This window comes from Siphateles boraxobius, unplaced genomic scaffold (genome assembly GCF_051911475.1).
Source record: "Siphateles boraxobius isolate OS27281-9 unplaced genomic scaffold, OSU_SipBor_1 6, whole genome shotgun sequence".
In the NCBI taxonomy this organism is placed as follows: Eukaryota; Metazoa; Chordata; class Actinopteri; order Cypriniformes; family Leuciscidae; genus Siphateles; species Siphateles boraxobius.
In genome coordinates this window covers 16,755,760-16,776,799 of record NW_027509186.1, presented here as the reverse complement: position 1 = coordinate 16,776,799, position 21,040 = coordinate 16,755,760, and the positions used below count along the sequence as shown (strand labels likewise).

Here is a 21,040-nt window from a genome sequence, read left to right as displayed (position 1 = left end):
ATTGTTGGAATTTCATGTTGTACATACATCCCTGACAATGACGCAGATGGTCACATTATAGCTGACGGTATAGATATGACAAGAATTACTGACGAGTTACAAAGAAGAGAAGTGAGTGATAGAAGTGGTTTGGAGATTGGATCACAAACTGGAAACAAATGCTTATATCTGCTTTAATCCCAATAGGAGTCATACTTTTAATCCTTGCATTTATTGTTTGTTGTATTATTCCATTTATTAGGATGTTGATTCATCGTGCTATGAATACTTTTGTATCTTCTCAGTATGCTTTGATGAACAGAACTGTCAAGTACTGATGATGATGAAGGATATTTCCTGTATTATTGTAACAGAATGAGTATGCTGAAGAATGATGTGATATGATAATTCTATTATATGATAATTATCGTATCAAAGTGGCCATTGTTAGGATATCTTTCTCCTTCAGCATACGATATAACAGTCTATGTACATTTCTTTAATCTAGCCAGCACAACTGCCATGTCTGCACATTTTTTCCTTTTGAGTAAGCTAAACATCTGGTATTCATTAAAGGAGGATGGAATCGCCTCTTCCCCTGAATGTTCGTTCTTTCTATACATTGTGTGTTTGAAAAGCTTCTAGGGTCCCAGGGATATGTTGGAAATCTAACAGGATACTGCCCATTTTAAGAAGCTGTTATATGACGTCTATATGATATCTATGATGTAATGTTTGATTTTATTGGTTAGACTTGTATTCTTTTCTTTAAGACTATCACTATATAAACCCCAGACAAAGGATATAGGGTTGAGCTTCTACTCCAACCGGCGCTGGTGTATTGTGTTATCTATTCATAATAAAAGACCAAGGTTTGGGGCACTTTTCGTTTGGACCATTTCATTTCCATTTCTAACAGGTGCTCTAAGCGATGTTGGGGGATGTCACTTCTTGTTGAAGTTTAAAGTATTGTCAAACAAAACGGAGGCTAGTTAGACCCTCCCTCCTCCTCATCCGCGCACTTACCCCTAAATCCTTCTTGTTGGTTATTGGCTGGAACAGTTTGTTATGTTTCGTGGTTTGTTATGTTTTGTTTTTGTTGGCGTTTTTGGAGCCTGGGGTGTCTGCAGAGACCGTGTTTTTTACAGTTTGTTCAGGGGACAGGCAGCTAGCGGATAGATGTTTGCTGTATGTGACAAAAAATGTTTTGGCCTAACATCGCTTGCATCTGCGTTACATCTCTTACAGCACCTTTAAACGAAGGAAGAAAACAACTTCAACATTGCATCAGGTTGACTCTGCAGGAACTCCTCCCTTTCTTCACAATTCCTGAAACCTTACAGGATAAGGGCAGTAAAACAACTGGGCAATTGTTGTGAAGTATGCAAATCGCATGCAAATACTGACGAGCCTTTGGGCAGTATAAAATGCGGAGTAGCGACAATTGCAACAGAATCTTCTTCACGCTGCCATCATTGAAGACGCAACAGAAAAAGGCGCAATCAAAGTAAATTTTTATTTTCTCAGAATTACTATACTGAAAACATTTGCTCATTAATACTGAATAAGCTATGTGTTGTACCTGGCTGAAAGACATATTAGCTAAAATTAATTATGATACGTTTGATGCAGACTGGGTGTTTAGGAAGGCATGTGGGAAAAAAGGGGGAAAAAGACATTCAAGTAAGGAATTGTTGGTTGCTGCCATCCACCGGGGCTTTCTGTACATATCTATTTTAAGCTATACTGTGTAAGATTTTCTCCCATATAGCGGTGAAATTTAATATGACTACCAACTGAATATTACTTTCTAGCCCCTCCCATTCCGAGGGCGTTTTAACTCCTACGGTGGCCGTATTATATATCACCCTTGGAATCTGCTACCCCAGTATTATCAGGTTAGGCTACATTGTGTACAAAGTAAAATAACAAAAATTAACAGTGTCCTTTGATATAGCCTACAAATGGCGCCAGTAAAACTATTCTTCGCCTGTGATCCGTCGCAACACACATATTTATGCTATAAGGTAAACAATCCTTTTTCATCACTGACGCAAGGAAAAGTATCCTAGACGTAGTTCTAGCATTATGCACACCCATGCTATACGTAGTTAGGCAAGCAACTATACAACTATTTTCTATAAATTTACTCAAATAGGCTGAATTACCTGTCGAAAAGAAAGCAGGCAACTTCGGCGTCCCTTTTAAAATCCTTGCTCCTCATGAGCTCTTTCCATCTTGGAAATGCCACTCCAATATTGACTTTGGTCTGGTTAGATTTGCTTGGAGTGTTTTTTTGCTAAGAATCAACTTAAAAAATTACACAGTGTATCAAGCAAGCTTTAAGCAAGATGAAAAGAAATATGAAAAACCATCACAATTGTGGAGGTAGATTTCAGATGTGTATTTTAATGTGCATAATCTTAAATCATGTGCAGAAATACGATCAGACTAAAAACATAGTATGTAGAAATCATTCAGTTTACACCAAAGCGTCATTCTAAAAACCCAATGTGCAATTAAATATAATTTACAATTTTCTATTAGAAATCTCTGTGGTAACAAAATCTTGCCCAGGTATGTTACACATCACTGTAATAAAAGCATAAGAGGAGTAATAGGTTAGCCATTGACATTACATTTGAAGATTATAATGTGTTTGTTTTACAATGTCCATTGATGAAGGAAGCACAATTACATGGCTTTAGGATGACAAAACTAGCATATTTTGTTATTGTCAAAAATTATACGTAAAGTACTTACCATGTAAAGAAGTCTTCAGCCTGCCAGGATGATATAGACATCATAGTGGAGTTTCTCCCATCTGAAGTTCTCATATCATCTGCAGGGTCTCCATTAAAGTTGCCACAAGCGCCACAAACCTTGTCTGTCAGGTCTCTGTTTACGGATAACACGACCCCTCCAGTGACAGAGTAAGTCAGTCTCATGGTAGACATCTTCTCAATGACCACGGCCTCATTTCTGTATGTGACTGACACCCCCTCTTCAGGCATAAAGGGATATGAGACCTTCTTTCCATTCACCTGTTTCAATAAGATACATCTTTTCTCAACAGTTTCTCTGTCACCAGCACTTTTTATTTCTTTGAATCAAATATTTTAAGACTATGGTTAATGTACCACAAAAACATAATGCTATATTTATAATCTTTAAAAACATATCCACTGACCCAGCTGTGCTGACGATTGTTGACTGTGATGATCATGTCCTGGAAGAAGACGTGGACCATTGTCACTTTACCAGGATCATTCCTGGCACATGCAAGTGCATCTAACACCACACGGAACCAGTCATGAGACTCTTGATCACATAAGAACGCCATTTGAAAGGCTACTGGCCTGCCAACCGTCTCCTTTACACCATTAAATGACTGCAACCGGTCATCTGCATCAAATACACAGTGGCCTTGATCAGGGTAACAATCTCGTTTGCCACCCTGAACATCACAGATGTCTCCTCTGTCACAGGCTTGTTTCATACACTTCAGCACCCCTGCGGAATGACACACACACTTCATGTCGCAGGTGTCAGTCACTGAGACTTCGCCAACCTAAGAAGACAGAGCAGAGAAAAGCTTACCCATAGTTTCCTGCATCATCACATTTATTATTGAAATGCAATATAGAAATGTGTGTGTGTGTGTGTGTATGTGTATGTGTGTGTGTGTGTGTGTGTGTGTGTGTGTGTGTGTGTGTGTGTGTGTGTGTGTGTGTGTGTGTGTGTGTGTGTGTGTGTTAAAATACATTTTCTTATCTCAGTTTAATATAAACAGACAGGGGATGATATAGGTAGGATGATGATAGCATTATTCTGCAGAAATTGCACTTGTCAGCTTGAACAATGTTTTGAGTAAATCAAAAGACACAGAACAATGGATTTATTTAAATATTTCTAAAAAGACATTAAAATGGCTGGCAGTTAATTTGGAGAATCATAGAATCTGTGACAAAGGTTTGCAAAAAAGAGGATAAGCAGCTCTTATCAGACACAGAAACGATCATTAATGGATTTAAGAAAAGCAATAAATCCCACCTTTAGGTATTTGCCATTATGGACACATCCACAGTCTCCCACGGACACACACTTATCGCCATCTGACAGCAAACCTTCATCACACTGACAGCCTTCCATGCAAATATTTGGGCAGTTGTAGGACCCACTAAGGCTTGCACAGGTGTTGGCACAGTTATTAGAGCACTGTACATAGTGACTGTTAGCTGGACAATCGGCCGCTTACAGAAAGAAAATGCACAAATATGTATGTTAATAAAATGCATCATCATATTAGAGGTTATACAATACAGTTTAGAGTTGGAGAAATATATTTTTTTTTTACTGTTTTGAAAAGAAGTCAGTCACATGATCCTTCAGAAATCATTTTAATATGAAAATTTGTTGCACAAGAAACTTCTTATTATCATCAATGTTGAAAACAGTGCTGCTTAATATTTTTGTAGCAACATACATTTTTTCTTAGATTAATAGAAAGTTCAAAAGAACAGCATTTACTTGAAATAGTAAAGAGATTTATAATGCTACAAAATATTTCTGTCACTTTTAATGCCTCCTTACTGATTGAAAGTTTTTTTTTTTCCAAAAACCTTTGAAAGGTAGCTTATATACATTATTTATATAGTCATATGCAGTGTTGGGTTAGTGCATTACAAGTAATTCAAGTTAGGTAATCAGATTGCTTTTTTCAAACAACGATTAAAGTAAAATTACTTTTAAATTTATGACAAAATATCTTTAAAAAAAAGTTACTTTTTCAATAAGTAATGCAAGTTACTTTGTTTTGTCATGTATTGACTGGCAGGCAGTAAGTCCAGAGGCGTTGTGTAAACATTATGATTATTATAGTTCTAGACTAAATGTGAGCATTAATTATTCATTTCACTTGCACAAAAACAGATTCAGTATTCCTCAAAATGAACAAAAACAGTCAAATGCAAACAAAGAATATTACGCAAAAAATGTCAGAAAAAGGTCAGGAAATGTAACACAAAAGTAATGTAATGCATTACTTTCCATAAAAAGTAACTAAGTAACGCAATTAGTTACTTTGTTAGGGAGAAACAAAATTTTGTAACGCATTACTTTTAAAAGTAACTTTCCCTTATATGTATATATAACAAATTGAATATGACGCAAGCTTAAATAAAGTGGTAAAAAGAAAAACAGCTTTAGCTTTACAAACTTACAGCAGAATGAACTATTTCTCCATGGCATGATTGGTATCCCTGCTTGTTGGCAGATAATGGCATAAGCCTGAAGATTTTGACATAGCATGGCTCTGTCTCCATCCATAATACACATGTCAAATACACAGTTAATCACATGGTTCTGAGGATTCACCCAAGCATGACATGCACTGAAGGGACCATCGGCAGTTGCCATAAGTCCACAGGCATCTTCTCTGTGGTATCTCTCGGCTTCGGCCTGATTGCACTGCTTCAGGGAATCGACGTCTACACACTGAACACCAGTTGCCGGCAATGCCCACGCCTGTCCAAACGCATCTACACTGGAGCTTTGGGTCCCATTGGGCAACAAGAAGTCATCGACTGGGTTGCCATTGTAGTTGCCACAAAGGCCACACATGCTGCCTTGATAGTTTGAGGGTACATGAACTTCTGCATGGTAATCGGCGTCATACAGAACTCTCAAGCCGAAATCAGTTTGCACTACGACAGTGAAACCAACCTGGTTAATGGTGACTTGATGGCCAAGCGATGTAGGGAGGTTCACAAACTCGTCATTTACCTGTCAAAGAGAACCAACAGCAAACATGATTTCAGCTTAATTTTTAATAAGTAGAAATAAGTGAACCATCAGCACATATTATGTATTATATTTTCTATTATTAGTTTCTTTCATATTGGTTACTTATTAATCATGTATTAATATTTGATCTTAATTTCCTCTTGCTTATTTCATCAAAAATAGAGTTAAAACTGTAATTGTGGAATATTATTACAATTTAAAATAACTGTTCTATTTTAATATAATTGTAAATGGAATTTATTCCTGTGATGGCAAAGGTGTTACCACATGATCCTTCAGAAATCATTTTGATTTGCCGATCTTGTCTTCTTATTGTCAATGTTGAAAAACGGTTGTGCTGCTTTATATTTTATTTGAGGAAACTGTGATGCATTTTTTTTTATATTCTCTGATTAATATAAAGTTCAAAAGAACAGCATTTATTTGAAAACGAAATCTAAGATCAGTATAATGGATACTTGCTGAATACAAGTAATTTCTTACTGAGGCTAATGATGAACACTTACGATGACTCTCCAGCGTTCACCTCGTCTGATGCTAATTGTCAAGTTGTAGACATCCACAGTCAAGTTCTTGATGACAGAAACTCCCATGTTTCCAATCTGCTCATTCTTGGTGTCCACAGAAAAATCCAACAGCCGCCCTCTGTTCCGATCACACACCTTAGCGAGTGTATAAGCACATGCACCTTGAAAGTCAAACCTCTTACCATCGAAAGAAAAATAGTGAGGGTCACCAGTGGCGACACATCTTCCGTAACCTACAGGGTGGCATCCTAATACTCCATTCACAACCCTGCAAGCTTCCCCTGGGCCACAACTTGATGTCTGGCAGGAAACGGTTCCATTTTCCCCACACCTGCAGAGCTCCAAGCACGGCTCATGGACGTAAAACATTTGGTGTTTCTTGTAATAACGTCCTTGATAGAAGCAGCCACATTCTGCTTGTGGCACACAAGTTCGGCCGCTCAAGATGTATCCATGATCACACTGGCAGGCCTCAGCACAGGGTCCGCTGCAGTTGAGCTCAGAGAGATTAACGCAGGTCTCGGGACAGTCTGGGGCACATGGGTTGTAGTGGCTGTTGGGTGGGCAGGACGGAGCTGTGATAGACAGATTGGAGACATTGTTCATTTTTATTTTAGTCATTTTTTGTTATTTTGATCAGTGTTGTAATTGTTAACATTAGAGCATGGCGATAGCAACAGCAAGGTCAGGGATTTGATTCCCCGAGAAACTGATAAAATGTGTACCTTAAATGCAATGTAAGTCGCCTTTTGGATTATGCATATACAGTATGTTCACTAAAACTAAAACTATTAAAAATCTTTTTTGGTCATTTAAATAAAATGTATAAAATAAATGAAAAACTTAGTTTACACAAAAATGAAATTTACTTCCCCCCTCATGTCGATCCAAACCTTTATGAAAAGATATTTAAAAAAATGTTGGTGACCAAACAGTTTTGGTGACTATTGACTATAGACAAAATAAATAAATAAAATAAATACATAATAAAAAACAAAACAAAACAACACTGAGATACTTCTAAAATATATCTTCTTTTAAGTTCTTGAGAAGAAAGAAAGTCATACAGGTTTGAAACACCATTAGGGTGAGTAAATGATTTTTGTAAATTTGTAGATGTACGATGAACTTTGTCCTTGGCAATAAACTAAAACAAATACGATTGTACTATCACTAAAAGTGCAATAAATAAATAAAAGCTATATAGCAATATATAAAAAACTACTAAAAATGACAAAAGCACATTTATTTTTATTTTTTTTACATTTAGTCAAGTCAGAATTATAATAAATCAGCATCTAATTTAAGTAAATTACATTTTATTATGCTTTCCCCCCTAATATTATCTTTAATGTAGTGTGTAATATAGCTGTTTGTGAATGTGAAAGGTCTGCAAAGTTTCAAAGATCAAAGTACACAACAAATGAAGGTATTGTCTCTTAAAAGAAAGAATCGACTCTGAAAATGCTGATGATTCGTTTCAGCAGTTCACTTTTACTTCCTGTTACATATCTATGTAACAATGTAATACATTTGCATAATGCTCAACTATGGTCTTCATTAACTGCCCTGTGAACATCTACTTTGACCCTCCTTCAAACACTGTAGTTGTAGCAAAGAGTTTGGTTCGTGTTGCCGACATGCCGAGAAGACGCTGTTCCCTTTCAAGGGAACTCGAGCTGCGTTGAGACGCGGTGGGAACGCTCTGCGTGATTGCGTCGTGAAGCACGTGTATAATCAGTCCAATGGAAGAGCGAGACGTCATAGGCGGGTGACGTCATAGACCAGGAAGCTATAAAGCACCCCTGAAAACAGACTGCGACAGCTTCTGTTGCCTTCAGCAAGCGCTCTCTGTATACTGTCCGTGTCTATTTACTGTTGTCTATCACAAGCACATTATATATATATATATATATATATATATATATATATATATATATATATATATATATATATATATATATACAGGTCCTTCTAAAAAAATTAGCATATTGTGATAAAGTTCATTATTTTCCATAATGTATGATGACCTGGGCTACAGAGAAGCAGCACTGGACTGTTGCTCAGTGGTCCAAAGTACTTTTTTCGGATGAAAGCAAATTTTTCATGTCATTCGGAAATCAAGGTGCCAGAGTCTGGAGGAAGACTGGGGAGAAGGAAATGCCAAAATGCCTGAAGTCTAGTGCTGCTTCTCTGTAGCCCAGGTCAGGCGTTTCTGCCGCTGTTTCTGGTTCAAAAGTGTCTTGACCTGGGGAATGCGGCACCTGTAGCCCATTTCCTGCACACGCCTGTGCACGGTGGCTCTGGATGTTTCTACTCCAGACTCAGTCCACTGCTTCCGCAGGTCCCCCAAGGTCTGGAATCAGTCCTTCTCCACAATCTTCCTTAGGGTCCGGTCACCTCTTCTCGTTGTTCAGCGTTTTTTGCCACACTTTTTCCTTCCCACAGACTTCCCACTGAGGTGCCTTGATACAGCACTCTGGGAACAGCCTATTTGTTCAGAAATTTCTTTCTGTGTCTTACCCTTTTGCTTGAGGGTGTCAATGATGGCCTTCTGGACAGCAGTCAGGTCGGCAGTCTTACCCATGATTGCGGTTTTGAGTAATGAAACAGGCTGGGAGTTTTTAAAAGCCTCAGGAATCTTTTGCAGGTGTTTAGAGTTAATTAGTTGATTCAGATGATTAGGTTAATAGCTCGTTTAGAGACCCTTTTCATGATATGCTAATTTTTTGAGATATGAATTTAGGGTTTTCATGAGCTGTATGCCAAAATCATCAGTATTAAAACAATAAAAGACCTGAAATATTTCAGTTGGTGTGCAATGAATCTAAAATATATGAAAGTTTAATTTTTATCATTACATTCTGGAAAATAATGAACTTTATCACAATATGCTAATTTTTTGAGAAGGACCTATATATATATATATATATATATATATATTATGGCGAAACAAGAGTTCAAGCGTTGTGTTGTCCCTTGCCCTCGTTTCATCACGGGTGGGGACACACATCAGCTTTGTGTTGCTTGTTTGAGAGTGGAGCATGCCCAGTCAGTTCTGCAGGGAGCTGACTGCGAGCCTTGCGAGAAGTTGTCCGTGAGGACGCTCCGCTCTCGCCGGGCGTTCTTTGAGGAGGACGGTTCGGTTCGCGCTCCCCGAGGTGCGGGTCCCGCTACTGCCGACGCACAGCGAAGGCTTTCATCTTGGGGTTCGCATATGGATCTAGTAGCGGGGCTTGTGATGGGCCCAGCCTTTTCTCAACCCTTACCTGCTGAGTCCGGTGCCTCTGCCCAGGAAGGAGCCCGCGCTGCGGCTTCTCCTTCCCAGGTTGAGGCACCAATGCTGAGGCTATCCAGTTCTGAGGATCTGGATGTCATCAGTATTGATATGGGGGATTATGAGTCTTCGCCAGCTCATACCCCCGGTAATGATGAGGAGCTTATGGAGGTTTTATCTCGTGCCGTAGCTAGATTAAATATTGAATGGCCAGCCGATGATTCTCAGAGTGTTACTAAAAAGAGTTTCCTAGATGAAAGATTTCTACCATCTAGAACACAGCCTCCGCGTCGGGGACTCCCGTTTTTTCCCGATCTCCACACTGAGGTGTCGAGATCGTGAAATAAACCGGCGTCATTCAGTGTGTTTAACCCACAAACTTCCAACTATAGTAATGTTTTGGGTGCATCTGATTATGGTTATTTGATGGTGCCTCGGGCTGAAGAGACGCTCGCGAGCTATCTCTATCCCGAGTCACCGTCATCATTAAAAGCCCCGACGTTACCCACCAAGACTTTAAAATCTACATCTTCGCTGGTGGGTAAAGCTTATTCGGCAGCAGGTCAGGCTGCGTCATGTCTGCACACTATGTCTATACTGCAGGCATACCAGGCTGATCTGCTGAAGGATATCGATGAACATGAGGAAGTCAGCGCTGACGCAATTCGAGAATTGCGTCGTGCAACAGACCTGTCTCTCCGGGCCACCAAGGAGACGGCCAAATCATTGGGCGGCATCTTTGGTTAAATCTGTCAGATATAAAAGATAAAGATAGGTCTGTTCTTCTGGATGCACCACTTTCACCTTCAAGTTTGTTCGGCGACTCTATCAACTGTGTCGTCGATAGGTTTCAAGAATCGAAAAAACAATCTGCTGCGTTCCAGAGGTTTCATTCTCGATGTTTCGATGTCCGCGAGACTGCTGGGCGGAAAGTGATTATTAAATCTGAGCAGTCTCGTCCAAATACAAGCTCCGCACAGCACAGAGTGCATCAAAAACAGAGCGTCGCCACTCGGGTTCCTCCACAATCTGGAGAAACTGGGTGGCGGTCGCAGTCCAGGCCAGCTAGGGGTAGGCAAGATCTGAGGACTGTCATCTCTAAGAAGGCTTGGACTAAGAAGAAGTCCTGACGCCCAGGGTGTCAGGCTTCTGAGGTTGGTCCCCTCAGGGGGGAGGGTGGTCCCCTTCGAGAAATCGTTCATCCTCGGCGCCCTCTGGGGGGCGATTCTCTGAGGAGAGTCGCAGCGCTGCCACATCGGTTGTTCCCTGCCGGTTCGCCGCTTCAGGGCACCGAGGTGTCAGCCTCCCCATACAATTCTCCGAGGAGGGTCGTAGAACGGTCACAGTTCGGTTGTTCCCTGGCGGTTCGCCGCTTCAGGGCACCGAAGTGTCCGTTCAACCGAATCCCGAGGCCAGTCTCGAGAGAGAGACTTAGTAGAATTTCTGGCAGCGTGGAAACTACTGCCAAATATTTCTCAGTGGGTCCTGCATATAATAGAAAAGGGCTACAGAATTCAGTTCGGTTCTCGTCCACCCAGATTTCAAGGGGTCCTTCCCACAGTGGTGGACCCAGAGCAGGCTCGGGTCATGGAGCATGAAGTACTGACCCTTCTGCAAAAAGGGGCAATAGAAAGGGTTTCTCCTCCCAGCAGAGAGTCAGGGTTTTACAGCCGTTACTTCATCGTTCCCAAGAAGGATGGGGGGTTGCGTCCTATTCTAGATCTGCGTCAGTTAAACAGCAGTGTTCAGAAACTCAAGTTCAAGATGCTTACACTCAAACAGATTGTATCACAGATTCAGTCCGAGGACTGGTTTGCCACAATAGACTTGAAGGACGCTTAATTTCATGTATCCATTCATCCTCATCACAGGAAGTTCCCGAGGTTTGCTTTCGGGGGCGATGCATACCAATATCCGGTCCTTCCATTCGGCATAGGTTTATCACCCCGCACCTTAACGAAATGTGTGGATGCAGCGCTGGCTCCTCTGAGACTCCAGGGCATTCGCGTATTAAACTATATCGACGACTGGTTGATCCTGGCTCGTTCCGAGCAGTTGGCAGTTCGGCATCGAGATGTCGTTCTGTCTCACATAAAGAGGTTGGGGTTGCGGCTAAACACCAAGAAGAGTGTGCTCCTCCCAGCCCAGAGGACCACTTTTCTAGGGGTGATGTGGGATTTAACAACTATGCAAGCACGATTGTCTCCAGCACATATTTCTGCGATTCTCACAGCCATAAAGAGGGTAAAACTAGGCCAGTCACTCGCTGTGAAACAGTTCCAGAGACTGGTGGGTCTCATGGCAGCTGCGTCCAATGTAATTACTTTTGGCCTTCTGTGCATGAGACCCCTGCAGTGGTGGCTCAGGACCAAGGGGTTTTCTCCGAGGGGAAATCCGTTTTGCACGATCAAGGTCATGTGGAAGAAACCTTGGTTCCTCGCCCAGGGCCCAGTATTGGGGGCTTCTTGTCGACGCCTAACGCTATCGACGGATCCTTCCGTCACAGGCTGGGGGGCGGTCATGATTGGCCGCTCGGCGACAGGTGTCTTGCAGGACCATCAGCTTTCGTGGCATATAAACCGACTAGAGATGATGGCGGTATTTCAGGCTCTCAAATACTTCCTGCCAGACCTGAGAGGCCATCATGTGCTTGTCCGCTCAGACAACACATCGGTGGTCTCTTACATCAACCATCAAGGGGGTCTGAGGTCCTGATTAGTATGCAAACTGGCTCATCAGATCCTCCTATGGGCCCAGGGGAAATTACTGTTAGTCAGGGCAGTTTATATTCCAGGGTGTCTGAATGTGGGAGCAGATATCCTGTCAAGGCATTGGCTGAGGCCCGGGCAGTGGAGACTTCACCCCGAGGTGGTGGAGCTCCTATGGGAGAACTATGGTCAAGCTCAGGTCGATCTTTTCACATCTTACGATACAACCCACTGTCCGCTTTGGTTCTCCCTCACATATCCAGCTCCTCTCGGACTGGACGCTATGGTTCAGGTGTGGTTGAGGCTGCACCTGTACGCATTCCCCCCGATATCATTGCTTCCGGGAGTTCTGGAGAGGGTTCGCCAGGAAGGGGCTCATCTATTATTAGTAGCCCCCCACTGGCCGGCCCGAGTGTGGTTCTCGGACCTAGTGTCCCTTCTGTACGGCTCTACCATGGAGATTCCTGTCAGGAGGGACTTGTTATCTCAAGCGGGGGGCATGATATTTCACCCTCGCCCGGAGTTGTGAAAACTGTGGGCTTGGCCTCTGAGGGGGCCCAGCTCTTAGCATCCGGTCTCTCGACTGAGGTCGTTGAGACCATCCTTCAATCCACGAGGAAACTTTATTCATTGAAATGGAAATTGTTCTCTACATGGTGTGGAGAACGTTTTTTAAATCCTGTTAAATCCTGTTAAATCGAGACAGGTAATGAGCAAGTGGGTAGTAGAGGCTATCTCACTTGCTTATGAAGCGGCCGGACAGCCTTCACCTATGGCTGTCCACGCCCATTCTACAAGGATTATGGCTGCCTCTTAGGCTTTAATTTCAGGTGTACCCCTGTAACATGTAACCCTGGTTCCCTGATAGCGAACGAGACGCTGCGTTCTCCTGCCATACTTCCTGCATGCCCTGATCGACTTGCTTCAGGCTTTTCAGAAGCTGTCGCGGTCTGTTTTCAGGGGTGCTTTATAGCTTCCTGGTCTATGACGTCACCCGCCTATGACATCTTACTCTTCCATTGGACTGATTATACACGTGCTTCACGACGCAATCACGCAGAGCGTTCCCACCGCATCTCAACGCAGCATCTCGTTCCCTGTCAGGGAACCAGGGTTACATACGTAACCTGTGACGTTTTCAGCGCTGCGAATCACTTTGTTTCCACGCAAGGATGAGAAATTTATACAGAAAAGTATGCGCTGTAAGCTGCATCAATCAAAACAGATTGGGCAGTCTGGCCAATCAGAGCAGAGTAGGCTCTCGGAGACGAAGGGTTTAAAGATACTGAATCTGCAAACAAACTGTTTTCATGTCCAGTGTATATTATGAGAAAATTAAAGTGTTTTTTGACCTTTGATGCATGTAAACCTATTGTTGGAGATCTCCAAAACAAAATTAAAAACTTTAATTATTATTAATCTTTAAAATAGCATAAATAGGGGCACTTATAGAAAATCAGTCAATTACTTACGACAGAAAGTTGCATTTCTCCATGGGTGAATTGTGACACCTTGACTCTGACATGCAGAAACATAGACTGCCACCGCGTCACACAACACAGCCTGATGTCCTTCGAAGTTGCAGGTTTTGAATATGCAATCCTCTAGATAAGATCCAGGATCAATCTGGGTTTGACATTCTCTGAAAGGTCCTGTCTGGTTTGTGATGATCTCACAATAGCGCCGGGCGTTCTCCCTCTGGGTTGCAGGGCAGGGTAAACATCCAGTGCCAAGGCAACCATCTGACGAACATTCAGGTGTTGCAGCAAACTGCCAGCTCTGTCCCAGACTACTGGCATTGGGTGCCATCATACCATTGCGCATTGCAAGGTCATCCTGAACAACACCGTTGAAGTTCCCACAAAGGCCGCACACTGCACCGCTGTAATTGTTAGGCAAAGTGACCTTAGCCACACTGGACCAGTCAAAGGTCACCTGGAGACCAAAGTTGGTCTTCAACACAGCAGTGTTACCACATATATAGTAAAATACAAAGACATCTCGCATCGAAAAGGGAAGTTCTGCTAACTGGCCATCAACCTAAAGAGAGAATGAAACACATTTGGTTACCATCACAAAAGTGATTTATTGTTCATTTTTTAATTGTTTAAACTGTTTGAAAAGTGTGTAGACCAGAGAACCAATTCCAGTTCCAATTCAAACAGATCCATTAATGATTCTTTAGTATTTTGAAGCAAAAATATTAATAATTATAACAAATTAATTCAATTAAATAAATCATTAATAAATCTATAAAACACATACTTGTTGTTTATACAGACATTTTAATGATTTTTCACATTGGAGAAATTCAATAATTGCCCTTTTATATTTTATAAAAATGCTAAACAAATAATTGTATACAATTTGTATAAAATACTACTGACAAAACTCATCTTTGTCTAATTTGATGTGTGTAAGTCTATATTGCGTACTCACCAGTATTCGATACGGATGTTCTCTGGTCATTGTGATGGTGAATCCATTCACAGACACATTGACAGTTTTAGTGAAGCTCACTGCTCTGCTCCAACGATGTTCATTCTGAATGGTCACATTAAAAGGTACAAGACCCTCATTATCAATGCACAGGGCCGCCAACTGATACACACACGTGCCCTGGAAGTCAAAACGGAGTCCGTCGAACGTGTGGTAATGTGGGTCTCCTGACGCTACACATACAGCAGAGCTCATCGGCTGACAGATCCGTCTTCCATTAACCACTGAGCAGCTCTCACCAGAGCCGCAGGAAGATTCACGACACACCACGACTTTCAAGTTACGGTCACACTCGCACAGCCGATGACATTGATCATCAGCCCAGAACGTTTGGCCTTGTTGGTAGTAGGCGCCTTCGAAAGAACAGCCACATTGATTGGTGGGCACACAAGCGCCAGCACTGAGGACAAGACCGCTGTCACAAACACAAGCTTCCACACAAGTGTCAGTGCAATAACGCTGCTGATCTGGGTACGGACACGTTACTGGACACGGAGAAGCACAGGCCTCATAATGACTGTTCGGCGGGCAGCTCTTAGCTGTTGAAGAGCAAAGAAGAGGTTCATGGTTAAAGTTTAGCTAACATCTATGCACAACTTGACAACAGAATCACCACTAGAATGCTATTTTTTTTGGTTTAAAGACTGATTTGAAAGCATAACAACTAAACTTTTAATAAAACAAAAGTAAATCAAGCATTTTTTATTTTATTTTTTAAGATCTTATGGGCTGTTAGTGATGCTTGACACATCATTGGTAATTCAGTATGTCTGTAAAAATAACAACAATACTAATTATGTCATGACAACTCTTGGGAGAATGGTATGGTAATAGAGATTTGCATGGTAATGGATATAGCAATGTTAATGTATTTGGTCTTTTCGTGATAGATCTGCAATGCTGCTGCAGAGCAAGTACAGAGACTTGCTACTGCCAGTAAATTCACAGACATTGCTGTGAGCATGTAAGACATGCTGCTGTCCAGGTAACATACATGATTTAACCCTGGAGCAGATCTATACATGTGGAGCTAAGGAAGGTGGAGGGTTTCTGAAAGCACGCTGCATACTGCTCCTAGTGACACCCTGGTATTTGTTTGAATGTTGAACTGCAGCTGATGACGATGATGCAACCGCAACCAATCAGCTGTGTCATGTAGATAATGTGATCGCTACCAAATGAGTAAAGACTTATCAGCCTTCGCCATCTAGAGTTTCATACCAGAACTAGGTAATTAAATAATACTACCACAGATTGTACTAGTATAATAAATAATATAACACACTCCAATGTTTGCTCGGCTCATGAAATTACATTACACTGTGTATGCTTGAACTGATTTGCTGATATTTACAGTAATAGGTGAGCACTAGCCAATCAGATTGCTGCTTGGATTTCAAACACTCATCAAAGTGTTCAAGTGTAGACGAGTGAAACTTATCTGTGCTAAAAATATTCTTACTATTTAATTCCCTCACAGGAGAGTGAAATCTAAAAATGTATTAGCCAGTGGCTAACAATAGACATTTAGTCACCTAGTGTGAGATTTATTGCACTGTAGAGGGTTGTTAAAGTCGGCATAAAACGGAAGTTTTGATAGATATACGTGACAATAGGGGAGAAAAGACTGAGTAGAATGGCTTCTTGAACAAATAGCGCGGGTCTTGGTTTTTGTCCATCGGAAATTAATTGGATTGTTTTTTATTCACCGACAAACACGTCATCAGAAAAGTTGTTACAAGATGGAAATGAATATATGCACATAAAATAATGATGTGCACGGATATATCATTTACAATAAACACTGTGATATTCCATTGAAAAATAAGAATTGTCCATTTTGATTTCATGGTGACTAAGTATACAAACGTGTGCCTTATGAGTGCTTAGGCTAACTTACAGCAATGGAATTTCTCTCTCCAATCTGTAATAATGACGCCCTCTTGACGACACCGAGCGACGTAGGTCTCCAGAGCCTGACAGAGAATTCCTCTGTCTCCGTTACTGAAGCACAGGTCAATCACACAGCTTTGCTGGAAGGCCTGTGGGTTCACTTTAGCATGACATGCACCAAAGACACGCAGACCTGTAGAAGTAAGGACACCACAGAAAGCATCTGTTTCATACAGGGCACGTATGTCAGGAGAGCAAACAGGGCAGTCGGTCTCACAGCCATCATGACATGCAGGTGTGACATTGTCTTCTGCTCTCCAGCTCTTTGCCCATTGGTACACACTTGGCAGAAGGTTTCCAGCAGGGTTTATCAGCTCATCTCCAGCTTTCCCATTGAAATTTCCACACAGGCCACACACAACTCCATAGTAACTACTAGGCAGCTGCAGGTCAACCCTTGAGTTCCAGTCGTATGAGACGCGCAAACCAAAATCAGTTTCCAAAAGCGCAGCATTGCCACTCTCTCGCACCCTCACACGGCCACCATGAAGATCAAGTGGAAGATTAAACACCAAACCATCCACCTGACAGAAGAAATCAGAATCATTAAAGAGATTATGATTTTAAATTACTGTTTTATCACTTTAATATTGTTTTATTTCTGCCTGTCTGTTTTTTTAAGTTGTTGTTCTGTGTTTTGGTTGGACAAATACAAATATCCAACCTGGTTGACAAAAAAAATCTATTCTATTCTATTCTATTCTATTCTATTCTAATATTTAAACAAAACCGTTACGTTCCACCAAGAAAAAAATATCAATATCAATATATTTGACAAATGCAAGTATTAACAGCATAGTTGAAATGAAATATAATTTCCAAATAATAAAAATATTTTGTTTAAACTTCCAAATTTCAAAACAAATTACTTTATATATTCTCTTTTTAACTTATGCACAAAATAGCTTCATGTTCTTGGAAAAATAAACATCTAAAATATATTTTAATACATTTAAACATATTCAAAACATATTTTATATTTCAAAAATATTTAATACAATTTCCAAACTTTTTCCATTATTTATTAATTGCATGGTTTGGATATAGTTGACGGTCAATGGGTGTTTTGGGGTCTGTTTAACAGGATCATAGAAGTGATAAACCATTTTATTTTTGTATTCAGTTAATATTATATTAAATGAATATACTAAAATTTTAATATAAAAAGTATATTATCAATAAAAATGTATACTAAGATAAAAGCTTATTTGTTTTTATGACTCCATTCATGAAATGTATTTGTGACGAACAGGACGGCCGAGGGACGTGAGAGAACGGCGCGAGGCCGGTGGTGCGATTGATAATGAGCAACACCTGTGAGCACACCGGTCTCGCATCTCTCACGGAGGAGCGGAAGCATAAAGGAGGAGCGACGACGTTGATGATCGAGAGAGGAACAGGCCTGATTTTAGTTGTTCTGGTTTTTGTATTTGTGTTTTATTTTAGCCAGCAGTCGTCCGCGAGGGGCTGCTGGCCGTTATGTTTTATTTTGGGTAAGCCAGCAGTCGTCCGCGAGGGGCTGCTGGCGGTATTTTAGTTTGTTTGTTTTATTTTAAATAAAGTTTATTTCGATTGTTCGCCGGTTCCCGCCTCCTTCTTCCCTGAACATTGCTACACTGGTGCCGGAACCCGGGAAGAGGGAGGAACGCGCTGTCAGAGAGTCCTCGCCGCTGTGGGGAATCCGCGGTGTCATCGAGCATGGTGCGCGAGTCGCCGCCGCTCGCCGTGGGCCGGAGCCTGCTGCCATCCGCCAGAAGGGGAGGAGCAGGGAGCGGGGGACTCGCGGCCATGGACGCTCGAGGCGGTGCGCTGGAGAGAGTTGCCGGTTGGACGGTCGAGCTCGCTGCCGGCCGCCTGTGTATTGGAGGGGCGGCTGCCATCCGGGAGGGAGAGGAGGAGTCGCCGCCGCTCGCCGTGGGCCGGAGCCTGCTGCCGTCCACCAGAGAAGGTGAGGTGCAGGGAGCGGGGGACTCCTACCGTCTGCCCAAGGCACCCGAGGAGCCGTCGCCGTCCACCGGGCGGCGGAGGGGCGTCGAGCCGTCCACCGAGGGCCATCCAGCGTCACCGCCAGGCACCGCGGAGGAGATCGCCCAGCTGGTGGGGGACCAGATGGCAGCGCGTTGTGGGAACCGGACCATTTTTTTTTTTTTTTTTTTTTTTTTCCTCTCTCCCCTCTCTCGATCTGTCGCTCCTCATGCTTCCGTCTCCATTTCCCTCGGCTTGTCGGTCCATACCCCCCAGGGATCGCCGCCGCCGGGGGGGAGTAGGCACAGGCTTGTGGGTACCCCCCGGCCTGTGAGGGGCGATGGGGGTATGTGACGAACAGGACGGCCGAGGGACGTGAGAGAACGGCGCGAGGCCGGTGGTGCGATTGATAATGAGCAACACCTGTGAGCACACCGGTCTCGCATCTCTCACGGAGGAGCGGAAGCATAAAGGAGGAGCGACGACGTTGATGATCGAGAGAGGAACAGGCCTGATTTTAGTTGTTCTGGTTTTTGTATTTGTGTTTTATTTTAGCCAGCAGTCGTCCGCGAGGGGCTGCTGGCCGTTATGTTTTATTTTGGGTAAGCCAGCAGTCGTCCGCGAGGGGCTGCTGGCGGTATTTTAGTTTGTTTGTTTTATTTTAAATAAAGTTTATTTCGATTGTTCGCCGGTTCCCGCCTCCTTCTTCCCTGAACATTGCTACAGTATTTTTTTTGTATCTTCATTTATCTAAAAAAAAGGCACTTCTGTCAAGACAAACAGGCTGAGTAGATCTGTTCATATTGTGAATTTAAAATCATACTTTCACAGATGACACTTAGTAAGATTGTATATTTAAAATATCTGAAGTGACGCATTACCATGATCAGTCCATTCTGATGGTTCATCACGGTAAGAGTGTTGCCATATACAATAACCTCCACCTCCCGCACATAAGACACATCAGGGTTGCCCCGGTTTTCATTGCTCTGTGTCACAGAGAAAGGCACCAGTCTGCTCAGATTCCCACAGGTCTTAGACAAGACGTATTTGCAGGTGCCCTGGAAGTCATATTCATATCCATCAAATGTGTGGAAGTGCGGATCGCCCCACGCCCTGCAGCTGCTGTTGTACAGGGGCACACACATGGCCTTGCCACGTTCAAAATGGCAGGTCTCTTTCTCTCGACAGAGGACGTCTTGACATGGATCTGTAGGCAGAAACAGCAAGAAGAAACACACAAAACATCTGCTATTTACTAATACACTATATATGCTGTTTGTCTGGATTTTTCCTGTAATTTGCATATTGGTAATAAGTTAAATATACTCAAAACCAAAAATAACATATTTTACTGATTACTTAGACAATGAATAAAAGGACATTTATCTTGACCTGGGTGATAACAGGCCCATACTCCCTCTCTCAGTAAACACTGTGTGTCGTTAGGACAGTTGATTCTCTCACAGGAAAGTCCCTTCCCTGGATCACATTGACACTTCTGCTTACACTGGTTCAGGTAAACCACCTCCCCAGCCTGAAAAATCAAACTCGGTCATATGCGAGACAAGAAAGAGAAGGAAATCCAAATAGGCACTTAGAGCTAATTTGTGCACATATCCAACATCACTACGATTAACTAATAGTAATCACCTTAAACGTGCGTCCCAGCTCATAGCAGCCGCATTGCTGGTGTTCAACACACTGTTGGCCATCAAAAAGATAACCATTGTCACAAGCGCAGCCCTCTGTGCATGTTTGAGGACACTGGATTTTTGTAGTGATCCCAGGACAGGGAGCAGAGCAGACGTCTGCACACAGCTCATAATGACTGCGAGCTGGACACAGCATTGCTGGAAGACAATGATTTAGAAAGAAAGTACATGATTGGACGAGAAAATAAACTTCTGATAAAACAGAAAAAACACTGGTTTAAATTTCAGACTGTGACTAATAGTTGCAGCTAAATATTACAATTAAGTCCACAATATGCCAATATCTACTGATTAACAGAGGGTCCCAGACATCACATGACAAGTAATTATAATATACTTATAAATAAGTAAATAAAAAGGGGGCATTTTATATTTCATATTTTTAGTATTTTTCTAGGAATATGTTGGCCATATTTTATATTACATATTAAAATATAAAAGTATATTTGTTAAAATCTTTTTATACATTTTAAAATTGCATTTCAGCAAGAATGTCGTGACTGCATATCTAGCCCCTGATTTTTTTTTATTCTTAAATTTAAGAAAGGCTTTTTACCAAGGCTTCATTTATTTGATCAAAAATACAGTATAAACAGTCAAATTGTGAAACAT

At 41.9% G+C, this 21,040-nt stretch overlaps 1 protein-coding gene across 1 annotated transcript in view; it reads right to left on the bottom strand.

Annotated features, from left to right (window-relative positions):
• Positions 1-2,368: 2,368 nt before the first annotated feature.
• The window catches only part of fcgbp (Fc gamma binding protein), a 32,640-nt gene continuing 13,968 nt past the window's right edge, over positions 2,369-21,040 (bottom strand). Inside the window, exons 12-23 of the mRNA XM_077207885.1 lie at positions 20,367-20,566; positions 20,109-20,250; positions 19,595-19,923; positions 16,696-17,272; positions 14,736-15,334; positions 13,769-14,336; positions 6,291-6,886; positions 5,202-5,763; positions 4,033-4,232; positions 3,170-3,550; positions 2,743-3,023; positions 2,369-2,571 (exon numbers count right to left, since the gene is read on the bottom strand). Of these exons, the coding sequence (XP_077064000.1) occupies positions 2,562-2,571; positions 2,743-3,023; positions 3,170-3,550; positions 4,033-4,232; positions 5,202-5,763; positions 6,291-6,886; positions 13,769-14,336; positions 14,736-15,334; positions 16,696-17,272; positions 19,595-19,923; positions 20,109-20,250; positions 20,367-20,566 (4,445 nt within the window). The 3' untranslated portion in view covers positions 2,369-2,561. The remainder of the gene's footprint in view (positions 2,572-2,742; positions 3,024-3,169; positions 3,551-4,032; positions 4,233-5,201; positions 5,764-6,290; positions 6,887-13,768; positions 14,337-14,735; positions 15,335-16,695; positions 17,273-19,594; positions 19,924-20,108; positions 20,251-20,366; positions 20,567-21,040) is intronic.